Here is a 17511-nt window from a genome sequence, read left to right on the forward strand (position 1 = left end):
ATGTGGATTTTTCTTCTAGAAGTTTTATAGTTCTACATTTTGCATTTAGATCTGTGATCCGTTTTGAGTTAATTTTTATGTGAGTGTTGTCATCTTTTTTGAATGTGGATGTCAAATTGTTCCAGCACCATTTGATGACTTTCTTTTCTCCATTGAATTAACTTATGTCTCTTTGTTAAAAATCAGTTGACTGTATCTGCGTGGGTGTTTCCGGGCTCTCTATTTTGTTCCATTGATCTATTTGTCTATCCCTTTGTCAATACCATACTGTCTTGATTACTGTTAAGTCTTGAAATCAAGTAATGTGAGTATTTTGGTCTTATAAACCTTTAAACTCTTATGCTTTAAAGCTTTAAGTTTATTCTGTGATACAAATTATTGTCACCTTTTTCCCTACAAGTTTCTCCTGAGACCCTTGTCTATCCCATCTTCACCGTGTCTTCAGTCAACACAAAAAGGTAAGTGTCACTCTTATTTTAATGTTCAAGGTTTAACTGTGAGTCCACTGGGTCTCTTTTTCTTTCTTACACTATTTAATTTGGAGAACACTGTTTTTCTTCCCCATTAAAGAGATATTAAGAATAGAAGATGAAATCAGATCCTCTCATAGAAACTTCTTAAGAACTTGAAGAGCTGAGAGAAGGAAAAGACCTTTGTGGACTTGGATAGTAATAATTGCTACATTTTTATATAGTACCTGACCCATAATAAGTAGTTTATATCCATTATTTCACTTATCCCCACAACAACCTAGAAGATTGATGCTATTATTACCATTTTCAGCTGAGAAAACTGTTTGTAATCCAGCCACAGTTGCACAGCTATTAGTTGGCAGAGCCAGGACTAGAATCCATATTTTAACCAAAGCCCATTAGGCTGTATCGCCTCCCCTGTGTGACAACATATTGATAATAGTTCATGTTTAATGGGCGTTTACAACCTCATGGTGTAGATACCATCATTACCCCATTTATAGATGAGGAGACTCTGACCAGAGGAGTAAGTAACTTGCAGCAGCTTAATGCTGTTATAAATCCCAGCTGAAGCTACCACTATCCTGCTCAAAACTAAAACTGGAAGTGCGGGAGGCATGGGTACATGTGAGCATAAGTGTAAAAGCTCTGAAAAAGAAGTTTCTTATAGTCTGAACGTCTCATCTCGCTAAGCAGCTTTGGTTCTCTTCTTCCTATTTGATGATAAACAACTAAAGGTATTGAGCAAGGTACTTCCTATGTAAGTTCTCCTACTCTTAGGGCATCTCACCCTAAATTGCCTTGGAGATTGGGTTGGGTGGGCAACTTTTCCGCTTCAAAGTCCATATTCCTAGTTTTTTTCACCCTTCCCTTTTCTCATCTGTCTTCTTTCATGACTATTTATTGAGGATTGAAACCTACCACAATTAGCTAATAGCATATAAACTAATTTAACGTAGCATAAGGAGATATTAGGAGACTGTTGATTGAATCATTTGAAATTTGCTCATTATGTAGGACCTAAAAAATCAGATATCATCAATTTCTTGTGGTTTAATCTATGAGTTTTACTTTAGGTAGGTTACAGATTCTTTGGATTTGTAGTCTCACGTTTGGCAAACATTTATAGAGTACCATGTGGTATTGAACTACACCGAGTTTTAGAGATGTGAAGGTAAATAACACATGGTCCTGCTCTCAAGGAAGTTATGGTTAGAAGAGGACAGGCATTTAAACAAATACGTATAATAAACTGTTAAAATTGCTAGGATAGAAGTAAAGAGATTGCGGTCACGCATGCAGAGATGGGAAGAGCTGAGGTACTTAGCAAACGTTGTATAAGGGGTGGAGGGGGTCAGCGACCTAGACAAGTGTTTTTTATATTACAGGCATTAGTAGTTTATCAAATCAGTTTAAGGGTATCACATCTAGCATTTTTTTAAAATGGAATAATGCATCTCTCACGTAGTAAGTGTATTTAGTGAATCCTTTTTTTTTTCAGTTATATATATGTATCTGTATTGGTCATTATGTGAAATATATTTCTCACCATAGGTTTGTCAAGTCAGTTTGAAAGCCATTTTCTAGTCAGATGCTAGCAAGACACCTTGGGTTAGCATAAAGCGTTAGATAGGGGTTTTTTTCCAGTGTTTTTTCATTTGTCAGTGTCAGCTTCTGTTTGAACCCCTTGCATTGGGTACTTGGTTTTTTTCCTTGCCTCTACTCTCTAGAGATTTCTATTTCTTTCATCCTTGGAAAAAGGTCATTTCATTATAAGGCAAGGGTTACAAACTCAGTGCCTACAGAGCCAGCCAGGCTGGGCAGAGACTGGAGCCAACTGGAGAAGCATGCCCCACCTAAAAGAGCATGTGCTGTGTAGCTCTAACTAGTAGATTCTTTGATGAAACAGAGGTCTAATGGTCTTACAGTGTCTCTTGCAATGTTGGAAATACGCATTTTTAAGTGGAATCTCTAGATTTTAAAATATTGGTAGCTAATCCAAAGTTTTAAACTCTGTGTGAGTTGATCAAAACATTTGCTAGCTGGTTTTGGACGAAGGGCTCCTATTTGCAATCTCTATAAGCCAGTCCAAGCGTTCTCTCCTAATGCGAAAAGGTTGCCTCAACAACATCTATCCAGCCAATTTTTTTTTTTTCTCTAAGAATTTGAGAATAGTAGGGTGCTGCTTTAGGCATGCAGACTAGCGAGTGTATTAGCCTCACACTCACTGACCCAGTAAAAAGTTGTTGGATCATAATGTGCTGGTGACTGACTTCCTGTGGGTCTGTGAGATTCAGTATTAGAGTCTACTTATCTGCTATGGTATTCCAGGAGTTTCTTTATGCCTACGTGGGTCCTAAGGTTTGATAAAGCAAGAAAAGATTAAATTTTAAGGGTGACATCAACTTACAAAGAAATCCTGCATATATGCAGCTGATACTGTAGATGAAATCCCTTCGACGTGGTGTTAGAAGACAGGGATTTGAGTCTTTCTGCCATTCTTCACTAGTTACTTTACCTTGAGTAGTTTACTGATCCCGTCTGAGTGGGCTTCAGGTTTCTCATTGTTTCTAGCCCTATTACTTCATCAAGTTATGTCGATAGAAAGCCCTAAAAATTGCAAAGTCCTCTGCAAATGTTATATACATTTCTTTTCTTTTCATTATAATTTGTCAAATATTTTTAAATTATTAAATAATACTTACCAACTTTCTACTTCAAGATCTCTAGTTGAAGAACAGTCTTCTGTGGGATCCGTCACGTCTACTAACTTCTTGAAACAAATCAATATACAGAAAAATACTAATACCAGAGATGCAAATAAAGAAACAAAAGACCAGCTCGTCATTGTGAGTAAATTTAAAACAAAGCTCCTCCTGTACATGGCTCTCACGTAGAACCTGAAGTCTGACGTGTTGTCTAAGCATAGTTACCGGGGGTTATAGATATTCTGAGTTTGTAAATGCTACCTTTGCTGTAGTGGCAGCATTTAAAGCTAATCAAGTACATCTTTGAACTGATGGTGTTGGGCAGTCCTAGCAACGTAGTAGAATGCTGATGAATGAGTTGCCTCTGGATAAGGAAAATTATTGTTGATCTATAGAAGATTTAATGAGAATAGCAACATTGCATTAGACATGGGTTTGGCAGACTATGGCTGTGGGCCAAATCTGGACCATGGCCTATGAGCTAAAAATGGCTTTTACATTTTTAAAGTGTTGGAAAAAAAGAATATGTGCGTCCTGCAAAGCCTAAAATGTTTACTTTCTGAACCTTGGTAGAAAGTTTGCAAACGCCTATATAGACAATTCAAAATTTGTTATTTTTCAGTAGCATTAAGCAATGCCTTATGAGATACAATGGGAATTAATAAGCCTTGACATTGAATATCCCTGAATTCTCTATATTCATTAATTTATCTGTGCTTTTCCTGAACTTTTACTATGTATTTTACTTATTTTTTATCAACTCTTGGGGAAAAGACTTTCAGACTCCTAACCACTTAGGGAAAAAATACTATATAATGAATGTATAAGTCCTGAAATTTTTGCCCTGCCTCTTTGAAATGAGGCTTTTTTAGGCCTCTCGTATAAGAGCTTAATAAGGAAGTTCCATTGTTCATCTTAGCTATAATATTTATGATTTAATCTTATTGCTTCTTAGAACTATGGGTCCAGCTAAAGAATCTTGATTTTTTTTTCCACTGTCCAAAGAAGCAGTTTCACTTCTTTCATCACTATTGCATGTTTAGGGCTCTTCTCATTCCATCTTGTTTGTGCTGAGAGAGAAGAAGATAGAGTAACCAGACTTTCATTTAGTATTTCACCTGTGCCAGCATAAAAAAAAAAAATGAGGACAAATTTGAATGAATGGACAAATTTACATGAACTAAATGTAGAGCTAACTGTGATGTGTTTAGATAGGCTTTTTTTTTTTTCCTCTTCCAATTGTAGGACGCTGGTCAGAAACATTTTGGAGCCACCATGTGTAAGTCTTGTGGCATGATCTACACTGCTTCCAACCCCGAGGATGAACTGCAGCATGTTCAGCATCACCACAGATTTCTGGAGGGAATCAAATATGCAGTAAGTAAGAAAAATAGTCGTTTCCATTTGTTCTAAAAAGTGAAACTGCTTTAAAAGATACATTTTTTTTGCCTAAAAATGGAAAGATCTATGTGTCCAAAAATATTTCATCATCTGCAATTTTGTTGTCCTTAATATTAGAGACTGATGTATTTAAAAGTTAAGTTTTAATAAAAGTGCCACTTCAAACCTCCTGTCCTAATATAAGAGAAGCTATTGTTCTAGGTTGAGTGAACACCCTGCATCCTTACCTCTAGCTTTCAGAGCTGAGCAGTCAAGATACAAAACTCAAAGACTTGAGGAGTTTCTCCTTTCCTCACTTTAGTTTCTTCTTTATAGATAACCTTAGAAAAACAGCTTTTCTACGACTTCTCCAGGCTTTTTCTTTACTGAGAAGAGAGGTCCTACCTCTTCATCAAGCACCCTCCTACTCCAAATACATCCTATTGTTGGCCTTATCTTTATGACTACACCTGCTACTCAAATGCACTCCCTTTTTCCCCTATTTTTATTGCTGTAGTTCATGCCTTCATAATACTTTTAGCCTTATTTATTAAAACTCTGCTTGGTGACTTCCCTGGCAGTCGAGCAGTTAAGACTCTGTGCTGCCAGTGCAGGGGGTGCAGGTTCGATCCCTGGTCAGGGAACTAAGACCCCACTTGCCGCTGGTGCGACCCCCCAAAAAAAAACCCCTCTGCTTATCCCACCCATGCCCCACCTTCACACCCCTAATAATTCATTGTTTTTTCTCTATATTCCTATGAAGGGCTCTTATTTGACTTCAACTTATTTTATAATAGATTGTTTACATGTCTCCTGATAGGGTGTCAGCCCCTGGAGGGCAGACACTTTGTTTTAGGCATCTTTTATTTCCCTTACCACATTCCTGTAGTTGGGTTTTATCTTTTTTTTTTTTTTTTGGTGGGGGGTTACGCGGGCCTCTCACTGTTGTGGCCTCTCCCGTTGCGGAGCACAGGCTCCGGACGCGCAGGCTCAGCGGCCATGGCTCACAGGCCCAGCCGCTCCGCGGCATGTGGGATCCTCCCGGACCGGGGCACGAACCTGTGTCCCCTGCATCGGCAGGCGGACTCTCAACCACTGCACCACCAGGGAAGCCCGGGTTTTATCTTTTTTATATCATTCATTGTCCATCTTTTTGTTCTCTCCAGACCATATTATTTAATTTTTTTCCCTCTTCAGATTAAACTGTGACTTTTTTTTTCCTTTGGCAGGGCTGGAAAAAAGAACGTGTTGTAGCAGAATTTTGGGATGGGAAAATTGTGTTGGTCCTGTCACATGATCCGAGTTATGCTATCAGAAAGGTGTGGAACATTAGTTTTTCTTTTCTTTTTTTAATTGAAGTGTAGTTGATTTATAGTGTTACTTTCTCAATCTTTGTTTTCCTCCTACTCTCCCCATTCTCTGCCAAGAAATCAACCTATGTTGAACTGTAAAATACCTTTGCTTATAGATAATCTGCTGTACTTCGGTACAGTTGTAAGGAAGACTTTCATAGTATGTCATACAAAATTAAACTTACAGTTACAAGACAAAGGAATGTCAGGTGGAGATTAAAGAAAACAGATAAGGCTCTATAGCTTATCTTTTATCTACAACTTCAATTTGTGAGAGAGAAACTAAACTTTTTAATATTGAGAAATTAATGGCTCCAGAGTCTAGTTCTTATGTTGGTGTTGCCTTTGTTTCTTGGGCTGGATGTTTAGCCCCAGTGAACAATGAATAAAGCTGAAAAAAATCGTCCTACTCCTTATCCCTCCCAAGGGTCTGAATTTCTGTCTGCTGAAAGCAATCTTTAAAATAGTTTCTTAAAACCCTGTTTCCAAAGTGGCAGAAACATGCATCAATAGTGAAATAATTTTGGGATTGTGTAAATTTAGGAAGTAGAGATAAAAGAGGCTAAACTGATGGTAATCATACTTTTTGTGTATATAAATATGTATATTTTCTATTATACTTTTTCAAACAAATTCACATCTTTTGGTTTTTAACATCATTAGGTCGAAGATGTCCAAGAACTTGTCGATTATGAATTGGGCTTCCAGCAAGTTGTTCCCAGATGTCCAAACAGAACTAAAACTTTTCTCTTTATTTCTGATGAAAAGAAAGTAGTTGGGTGTTTAATTGCAGAGCCCATCAAACAGGTATCGTATATGTCTAATAAGTTGCTGGTATAATTTGTGAGCAAAATAAAGTAGTTGGGAGAAAGGCATTTAAGAATGCTATCATTAATGAATTTTTCCTTCTAAAATATCCTTGACCATATAGATAATTGAAGTCATTTTTTTCTATTATATCTGGTATTTTGCCTTATATAAGCAGGATAAGTCAGTCTTAAGTTCATGTTGTCTTTTATATACCTGGACTATAAAGTGTAGTATTTTAAATAAGCTCAGTTATTGAACATGTGGCTTAGTGCAGGTTAATATATCTGGCAAAATAGTCCTTACTTGTGCCTTAATTAGAATCTACTTTGGATACTAATTAGCAGTGTTCTAGCAGAGGAGCAAACAATAGCCCATGGGCCAAGTGTGGCCCTCCACCTGTTTTTGTAAATAAAGTTTTATTGACACACAACCATGCTCATTCATTTCCATATTAATCTGTGGTTGCTTTTGTGCTACAAAGGTAGGGTTGAGTAGGTGCAAAAGAGACCACGTGGCCCAAAGAGCCTAAAGTATTTACAATTTGACCCCATACAGAAAAAGGTTGCCAACACTTGTTCTACAATAGAGATATATAGTTTTTGCCTTTCAAGGAGCTTACAGGGTAATCTTTAGCTAGGAAGACTTATAGTTCAAATGTGTTCTTTGAACCTGACTTTATAATGTACCACACTTATGTCTCCTTCCTTTTAAAAATACTTATCTGTCTCAGTACATCTTGAAATTATGCCCTTAGTCCTTTTTATTATTTGAATTTTATTAATTTTTTTATACAGCAGGTTCTTATTAGTTATTTTATACATATTAGTGTATATACGTCTATCCCAATCTCCCAGTTCATCCCACCACCAACCTCCCCCCACCCCCGCTTCCCCCCTTGGTGTCCATATGTTTGTTCCCTACATCTGTGTCTCTATTTCTGCCTTGCAAACCAGTTCATCTGTACCATTTTTCTAGATTTCACATATATGCGTTAATATACGATATTTTTCTCTTTCTGACTTACTTCACTCTGTATGACAGTCTCTAGGTCCAGACACGTCTCTACAAATGACCCAATTTCGTTCCCTTTTATGGCTGAGTAATGTTCCATTGTATATATGTACCACATCTTCTTTATCCATTCGTCTGTCGATGGGCATTTAGGTTGCTTCCATGACCTGGCTGTTGTAAATAGTGTTGCAGTGAACATTGGGGTGCATGTGCCTTTTTGAATTATGGTTTTCTCTGGGTATATGCCCAGTAGTGGGATTGCTGGGTCATGTGGTAGTTCTGTTTTTAGTTTATTAAGGAACGTCCATACTGTTCTCCATAGTGGCTGTATCAATTTACATTCCCACCAACAGTGCAAGAGGGTTCCCTTTTCTCCACACCCTTTCCAGCATTTGTTGTTTGTACATTTTCTGAATGTGAAGTGATACATGCCCATTCTTACTGGTGTGAGGTGATACCTCATTGTAGTTTTGATTTGCATTTCTCTAATAGTTAGTGATGTAGGGCAGCTTTTCATGTGCTTCTTGGCCATCTGTATGTCTTCTTTGGAGAAATGTCTATTTAGGTCTTCTGCCCATTTTTTAATTGGGTTGTTTGTTTTTTTAATATTGAGCTGCATGAGCTGTTTATATATTTTGGAGATTACTCCTTTGTCTGTTGATTTGTTTGCAAATTTTTTCTCCCATTCTGAGGTTGTCTTTTCATCTTGTTTATAGTTTCCTTTGCTGTGCAAAAGCTTTTAAGTTTCATTAGGCCCCATTTGCTTATTTTTGTTTTTATTTCCATTTCTCTAGGAGGTGGGTCAAAAAAAGATCTTGCTGTGATTTATGTCAAAGGGAGTTCTTCCTATGTTTTCCTCTAAGAGTTTTATAGTGTCCAGTCTTACATTTAGGTCTTTAATCCATTTTGAGTTTATTTTTGTGTATGGTGTTAGGGAGCATTCTAATTTCATTCCTTAATGTAGCTGTCCAGTTTTCCCAGCACCACTTATTGAAGAGACTGTCTTTTCTCCATTGTATATCTTTGCCTCCTTTGTCATAGATTAGTTGACCATAGGTGCGTGGGTTTATCTCTGGGCTTTCTATCCTGTACCATTGATCTATATTTCTGTTTTTGTGCCAGTACCATATGGTCTTCATTACTGTAGCTTTGTATCTTACTCCTTTTTATACGTGCCTTCCCTTTTTTCCCCTCATTTCTACCATCTTTCTTATTTTCCTTTTTTCTGCATTTCATCTCATATATATATATTTATACACACACACACATATACATATATAGTCTCTTGTGTGTTTATCAGACAGTAGAGAGAGAAAAGCAGTTGGTTTGTACTATGGGCTGTAAAAGTGATTAACTTGGCCTTTTCTTTCTTTGATCTTTTTCTTTTTTAAAATAAATTTATTTAATTATTTTTGGCTGTGTTGGGTCTTCGTTGCTGAGTGTGGGGTTTTCTCTGGTTGTGGCAAGCAGGGACTACTCTTCGTTGCAGTGCGCAGGCTCTCATTGTGTTGGCTTGTCTTGTTGCAGAGCACGGGCTCTAGACGCACAGGCTTCAGTAGTTTTGGCTTGCGGGCTCTAGAGCACAGGCTCAGTAGTTGTGGCGCACAGGTTTAGTTGCCCCGCAGCATGTGGGATCTTCCCAGACCAGGGCTTGAACTCATGTCCCCTGCATTGGCAGGCGGATTCTTAACCACTGCACTAGCAGGGAAGCCCACAATCTACATTTACCGGGACGTAATCCCATCATAAGTTGAGGAAGATCTGTATAGCCAACTAACTCATACATATACTCTTCTATTCATTCTCATTTCAGAAGCAAAGTTTTCTCAGTGGGGGTTAAAACTTAATATACACCTATCAAAACAGCTACAATAGAAAATAGTGACAATAGCAAATGCTGGTGTGGATGCAGGGAAACTAGATTTCTCATACACTGTTGGAGGGAATGTAAAATGTTACAGCCCCTCTGGAAAAAGTTTGGCAGTTTCTTAAAAAACTAATCATACATTTACCATATGACCCAGCAATCATACTCCTGGGCATTTATCCCGGAAATGAAAACTTATGTCTACACAAAAACCCACACCTGAATGTTTACAGCAGCTTTATTTGTAATAGCCAAAACCTGGAAACAACCAAAGTGTCCTTCAGTAGGTGAGTGATTAAACAAACTGGTACATCCATACAATGGAATATTACTTAGCAATAAAAAGGAACAGACTTGATGTATGCAACAACTTGGACGGGTATCAAGGGCATTGTGCTGAGTGAAAAAGAGCCATTCTGCAGAAACAGAGACTCAGACGTAGAGAACAAACGTATGGACACCAAGCAGGGAAAGTGGTGGGTGGGATGAATTGGGAGATTGGGACTGACATATATACACTAATATGTATAAAATAGATAAATAATAAGAACCTGCTGTATAAAAAAATAAAAAAAGCCATTCTCAAAGGGTCACATTCTGTATGAGTCCATTTGTATGATATCCTCAGAATGTCAGAATTTTAGAGATAGAGAACAGATTGTGGTTGCCAGGGTTTAGGGATGGTGGGGGGCAGGGAAATGGGTGTGATTATAAAGAGGTAGCAAGAGGAAGAGCTTTGTGATGATGCAGTAGCTCTGTATTTTGATTGTGGTGATGGTTAAATCAGTATTCAGGTATGATGAATTGTCATGGAACTATACACACACATTGTACCCATGTTAACTTCTTGCTTTTGGTGTGGTACTATAGTTATGGAAGATGTAACTATTGGGGGAAATTGGGTGAAGGATACATGTCCTCTTTGTACTATATGTCAACTTCCTCTGAATCTATATTCAAAATAAGAAGTTTAAAGAAAAATTTAAATACCAAATTTCATAGTTTATATGCAAAAACCTTCTTTAGTGTTATTAGTTTTTTATAATATCAAATGTACATTTTAGGATGGAGAGAATGGGAGAAGTTTATGTACTTTATTAGAAGTAAGAGTCTTTTATAATTTTTTTAAATCAACACAAAGTTTCACAATGGTATAATACACTAGGATGTGGGGATATCTCAACACCACTAGTAATTTTTAAGCGTTGTGTGACTATAAATGGGCAAGAATTCAAGAAATAGCAAAGAATTTTAACATTTTTGTGAAGGTAGGGTAAGATTAATTTTAGGTACTTAAATTTTGTTTAAAGAATGGTTTTTAAAAAGAAATGTGAACTCAGCTGTATTGTTAGCTCTAGATGCTTCTGTGTATCATTGCAGGCCTTCCGTGTCCTGTCTGAACCAACTGGTCCAGAATCCCCAAGCTCTAAAGAATGTCATAGGGCTTGGCAATGTTCAGATGTACCAGAGCCTGCAATCTGTGGGATAAGTAGAATTTGGGTCTTCAGATTGAAGAGAAGAAAGCGCATTGCAAGACGACTGGTAGATACTCTAAGGTAAGAAATAAAATAAAATGGATTAGACCCAGATTAGCTTTCCAAGAACCTTTCCCGGCTCATGAGCCAAAGGGAATGATGTTGGTAAGACACTTCTATATAAATACTACCAAAGTCAGGCTAAGGCAATGCTGGCACTGAAAAAAAAAAAAAAAAAAGAACTAGATATACTCAATTGCGGGCACAACATTCCAAGTCTGAAACATTCTAGCCCAGTGCTTTTCAAACTACCTGTGGTCAAAGACTGGATTTTGTTACAGACCAACACATTAATAAAGTAAAGATAAATTGCTAGGAAACAAACAAATGGAAAAATGGAAGCCCAAATTTTTATTAGATTCAACAGATGTAAAATTACATTTAAATAAATCTATAAAAACAAAATATAAGTTTAAAAAAAAGAATTTTGGGGACTTCCCTGGTGGTCCAGTGGTAAAGAATCTGCTTTCCAATGCAGGGGACGTGGGTTTGATCCCTGGTCAGGGAACTAAGATCCCACATGCCACGGGGCAACTAAGCCTGTGCGCCACAACTATTGAGCTCATGCGCCTCAACTAGAGAGCCCGCGTGCTGCAAACTACAGAGCCCATGCACTCTGGAGCCCACGCGCCACAACTAGAGAGAAAACCCGAACGCCGCAACTAGAGAGAGAAAACCCACGCACCTCAACAAAGAGCCCACATGCTGCAACTAAGACCCAATGCAGCCTAAGTAAATAAATAAATATTTTTTAAAAAAGAATTTTAGAAATTGTACATTAAAAATAAATATTTTTTATAAAAAGAATTTTAGAAATTGTACATGTTTATTGACCATGTGTGACTAGGTAATTAATAAAGACTTACTGTAACTCACAAGTGTAACTAAATGTAAAAGTAAATTAGCAAGACAGCCCACAGAATGAGAAAATATTTGCAAATCATTTATCTAATAAGAGTCTAGTATATCCAACATATATAAAAGAACTCTTACAACATGCAAAAAGACAACCCAATTTAAAAATAGGCAAAGGATTTCAATGTATTCTATATTCTTCCAAAGCAGAAATACAAATGGCTGATAAGCATGTGAAGCTATGCTCAACATCCTTAGCTATAAAGGAAATCACAAATCAAAACCATCATGAGATACCACTTCACAGCCACTTGGATGACTAAACGAAAACAAAGGGAGAATAACAACTGTTGGTGAGGATGTGGAGGAAACTGTAATCCTTGTATGCTGCTGGGAGGAATGTAAGATGCTACAGCTGCTGTGGAATCTAGTCTGGCAGTTTGTCAAGAAATTAAATTGTTACCATATGACCCAGCAATTCTGCTCCTACAAGTATACTCAAGAGAAATGGAAGCATCTGTCCACGCAAAAACTTATACATGAAGGTTCATAGCAGCATTATTCATAATAGCTAAAAAAAATTGTAAACAACCAAATTCATGATTAATGGATAAACACAATGTGGTACATCCATACAACACTACAATAGGATATTCAGCCACAAAAAGGAATGAAGTTCTGATATGTGCTACAACATGGATGAACCTTGAAAATATTATGCTAACTAAAAAAAGCCATTCACAAAATACCCCATGTTATTATATGATTCTGTTTATAGAAAACATCCAGAAGAGGCAAATCCATAGATAGAAAGTAGACTAGCTGTTCCCAGAGACTGAGGGAAGGGTGAATGGAGGGTGACTGCTAATGGCTACAGGGTTTCTTTGAGTGATGAAATGTTCTTGAGTTTTGTGCAATTTTTGAATATACTAAAACCACTGAACTGTGTATTTCTAAATGGTGAGTCTTTGGTATATGAATTCTCCCTTTTAAAACTACAGTATGCACACTTTGTACTAACACTGTATGTTGGTACTTAGTTGATAATGGGACAAATGAGTTTGCTTCTTTCTTGCCTGTTAATTACCTAATCTAGGTTAGATAGATGAGTTTCACAACACTTACTCTCTCAACCTCTATCTTTAAGATAACAGATTACAAACCAATGACTCCACTTTGACAAAACCAAGGACCACACTTTGAGTAGCACTATTCTAGCCTTTGGGTTCCATACACTTTTTAAGAAAGAACACCAAGACCACCACAGGGCTGCAGTCCTAGGCCTCAATCCTAGGCCCCCACCATACCTTACAAAGGGGAGCAGTGAGAGAAGTTGGTGTCTGTAAAGATTTTATTTCATAGTTAATTGTGAAATACCTCTATTTTCTATATTTTATGTTGAGATACATAAATTTGGTATGGAGAATACCAGTATATAACCTGGTATGTATTTCTTAATAACAAGGATATTCTCTTATATAAGGACAGATCAGATATCAAATTTGGGGTATTTAATATCCCAATATAATGCTATACTATCTAATGTATAGTCGATATTTCAGTTTTGTCATTTGTCTCAAATGCCCTTCATAGCATTTTTTTTTCCTGTTCAGGATTACATATTGCATTTAGTCAAAATATCTCTTTAGTCTTCACTTTCCTTAACCTGGAACAGTTTCTTAGCCTTTCTTTGTCTTTCAGGACATTGAAGAATTTGAAGACTACAGGCCAGTTATTTCATAGACTATCCCTCAGTTTTGTTGAATTGTTTCAGCTATTTCATTTTATTGCTTTTAATCCTAGTTGAGCTGGATCAAGGAGAGTTGTAGTCAAAATGCAGATTAGTTTTTGCCTTCTTAAAGCTCTGAGTGTGTGATGTAGTTCAAAAGAATATAGTTATTGGTTAAAATATTTTTTTTTTTTTTTTTTTTGTGGTACACGGGCCTCTCACTGTTGTGGTCTCTCCCGTTGCGGAGCACAGGCTCTGGACGTGCAGGCCCAGCGGCCATGGCTCACGGGCCCAGCCGCTCCGCAGCATGTGGGATCCTCCCGGACCGGGGCGCGAACCCGTGTCCCCTGCATCGACAGGCGGACTCTCAACCACTGCGCCACCAGGGAAGCCCAAAATAATTATTTTTTTGTTGTTATAGCTACCTGTGGCTTTTAACTAGCAATATTGTCTCATATTAGTTGCTTACTATCACGGATCACCTAGAGTCAACCAGATGGTTTGTGTGGCTCCCTTTGCCTCTTGGCAGAACTTTTTCTGGGCCTTAGTTTTCTCATCTGTGAAATGATATTAGACTTCCACCTGTAAAATACAAGGCATTGAGTCATTTTACCACTTAATAAAATAATGTTGGTTTTAATCAAGAATATGTAAAGAGATTGAAATTTTTTAATTGGATTACTTTAAAATATTGATATAATTGTGCTTATGTTTAATCAAAATTTTAAGTTGTTTCCATTGTTAAATTATCTTTTTTCTCTTTTTTAGGAATTGCTTCATGTTTGGCTGTTTTCTCAGCACGAATGAAATAGCATTTTCTGACCCAACACCAGATGGCAAGTTATTTGCAACCAAGTACTGCAACACCCCTAATTTCCTTGTATACAATTTTAATACTTAAAGCCAATTTCAACTATAGAACAGTTACTATATGGATGAGTTCAGACAGCCCATTATCATAAAATACAAACTATTTAACAAATGTCAAAATAAAAATACTAAGACACACACACATATACAGAAACCTGCCTCAGTTTTGTTCCTTATGAATTGAAAAGTCAGGGGTAAATTCGTTGAAAATTATCTAGGGATGCAAAGAAAGGAAAAATCTTTGGATGATGTATACTGACTCGCACTCTGAATCCTTAGTTATGAAGCTTGGTAGCTATAGCTGGAAAATACTTTCCTTCTATGTAAGAACATTGACAAAGCAAGGTGGTTTTCCACAGAAATGTGACCACTTATGATTTATAAAGCACACCTTGGGGCCAGAATTTTCTCGTGCCTGATCAGAAGCAAAGAGGAGAATTTAAAGACAGGCAAATAATTTCCATCCCCATTTTTTTAAAGGTAATTCCTGAATTCGTACACAAAATTCTCACTTTATAGGCACGTGGCTGTAGCAACTCAGTTTGAGTATATTTAAAGTATTTTGAGTTTCTAATTTGTACCAGGGAAAGATGGTAAAGAGTAAGATTTCCATATCCTTTTGTATAGAATTCTAGAGCTTAATATTTTTATCTTTTTAAAAATCATTAATCAAAACACACTTGTCATCAGATTTAATTAAACTTAGTAATTGCACTATTGTCATTTCATTAATTTTTGGTGTTTGAAAATGCTAATTGTGTTACTTTTCTTTAGTGAACTTACTGCTGGTGATTGATGTCTAACAAAATGGATACCCAGTTGGATTAGATGATTCATATGATTACATTTTAAATGTATACTAACAGAACCAAGGTTAGTAAATAAATATATCGAGGCTGATGGGCCACAGAACATGATGACATTATGTAAATACACCTAAAGATGCACACATTTTTCTGGTATAATTCTTGGATACTTACTTTGAAAAGCAAAGAATTATTCAGGTGTTTTTTTTATTCTACAAAACTCATGTCATAACTTCTCTCTGGCAATAACACTCTAGGGAAGTAGTGTCCAGGTTGTAACTCTATGTAGAATCTGTTCCTCTACATTCTTTTATTTGCCTTTAGTGGTTCAAAAATTTAAAAGCCTGGGTTCCACAAAGACTGTGGAAGTGTTAAAATGTGTGTAATTTTACAAACATTTTAATGCTATTTTCTGCACTGCTGTGTTTAAAAATTGTCTTAAATATTTTATTTTAAAAATTTTATTAACATTATTTTGCTCAATGCCTTTATGATGAATCAATTAAAGTTCTTTTCAATATTTTATTCAGTTGAATGTACTGATTTTCATTTTAAATTACAGTTTGTGGTTATAAAAATAGTACATGCTCTCTATGAAAAATAATCATTGAAAACTATATCCACACAAAAACCTGCACACAGATATTTATAGCAGCTGTTGACATAAAACAAATAGACTGCCAGTTATTTCTCCATCAAAAATGGGTTTATTCGAGATTAGCAAAGAATTACAATTCAGGGTCTGTAACCAAGTTGACCACGTTCAAGTCCTCAGCAAAAAATTGAGGGAACTCTTTTACAGAGAGGAAGAGGAAGTTGAGAGGGCAATAGTAAACAAAGAGTCCCGCACTTATCATTGGCTGAGTTGTGACAGTCTCTCATTGGCTGAGCTCTAGCCAGGCAAGAAAATGTCAGCTTCCTCTTGTGCTCTGCTATCTTCATAGGGCAGAGAGCTCCCCCTTCTGGCCTCCCAACTTTATTTTTTTATAATTTTATTTTGATTAGAAGTCTGTTTCTAAAATATAATTTCTATTTATTTTTGCCACACAGAAGTATCGCTGGTTCTGCAATATGAAAAAAAATTCTAAAATAATCTACATGTTGACCACTTCTCATTACATTTTTTAAACCTTTTTTTTCCATTTTATTTATTTTACTTAAGTACAGTTGATTTACAATGTTTCAGGTATATAGCAAAGTGATTCAGTTTATGCATATATATACATATATATATATTCAGTCATATATTCTTTTTCAGGTTCTTTTCCATTATAGACTATTATAAGATATTGAATATAGTTCCCTGTGCTATACATTAGGTCCTTGTTGTTTATTTTATATATAGGAATATGTATCTGTTAATCCCAAATTTCTACTTTATCCCCCCCACCTTTCCCCTTTGGTAACTATAAATTTGTATGCCATGTAAGTCTGTTTCTGTTTTGTAACATTTGTTCATTTGTATCATTTTTTTAGATTCCACATATAAATGATATTTGTCATTGTCTGACTTACTTCACTTAGTATGATAATCTCAAGGTCCATCCATGTTGCTGCAAATGGCATTATTTCATTTCATTCTTTTTTTTATGGCTGAGATGTACCACATCTTTATCCATTCATCTGTTGATGGACATTTAGGTTGCTTCCATGTCTTGGCTATTGTAAGTAGTACTGCAATGAACATTAGGGTGCATGCATCTTTTTGAATTAGAGTTTTTGTCTTTTCTGGATATATGCCCAGGCATGCGACTGCTGGATCATGTGGTAACTCTACTTTCAGTTTTTTAAGGATGCTCCACACTGTTCACAGTGGCCACACCAATTTACATTCCCACCTACAGTGTAGGAGGGTTCCCTTTTCTCCACACCCTCTCCAGCATTTATTATTTGTAAATGTTTTGATGATGGCCATTCTGAACGGTGAGGTAATATCTCATTGTAGTTTTGATTTGCATTTCTCTGATAATCAGCAGTGTTGAGCATCTTTTCATGTGCCTGTTGGCCATCAATGAAGAAACCATCAATGAAAAAAACTGGAACCTACCAGAAAAGATCTAAAACTAAAGACATAAAGAAGGAACCACAACAAGTTGGGTAGGAGGGGCAGACTCA

At 36.5% G+C, this 17511-nt stretch overlaps 1 protein-coding gene across 2 annotated transcripts in view; it reads left to right on the plus strand.

Moving 5' to 3' along the window:
• The window catches only part of ESCO2 (establishment of sister chromatid cohesion N-acetyltransferase 2), a 28677-nt gene extending 12756 nt beyond the window's left edge, over positions 1-15921 (plus strand). For both annotated transcript variants that reach the window (XM_067745248.1, XM_067745250.1), the window contains exons 5-11: positions 401-458; positions 3196-3322; positions 4427-4558; positions 5791-5880; positions 6577-6720; positions 10982-11157; positions 14489-15921. In XM_067745248.1, coding sequence (XP_067601349.1) covers positions 401-458; positions 3196-3322; positions 4427-4558; positions 5791-5880; positions 6577-6720; positions 10982-11157; positions 14489-14621 — 860 coding nt within the window. In that variant the 3' untranslated portion in view covers positions 14622-15921. The remainder of the gene's footprint in view (positions 1-400; positions 459-3195; positions 3323-4426; positions 4559-5790; positions 5881-6576; positions 6721-10981; positions 11158-14488) is intronic.
• The last annotated feature ends 1590 nt before the right edge of the window (positions 15922-17511 follow it).

Source organism: Pseudorca crassidens, chromosome 7 (assembly GCF_039906515.1).
Source record: "Pseudorca crassidens isolate mPseCra1 chromosome 7, mPseCra1.hap1, whole genome shotgun sequence".
NCBI classification, from domain to species: domain Eukaryota; kingdom Metazoa; phylum Chordata; class Mammalia; order Artiodactyla; family Delphinidae; genus Pseudorca; species Pseudorca crassidens.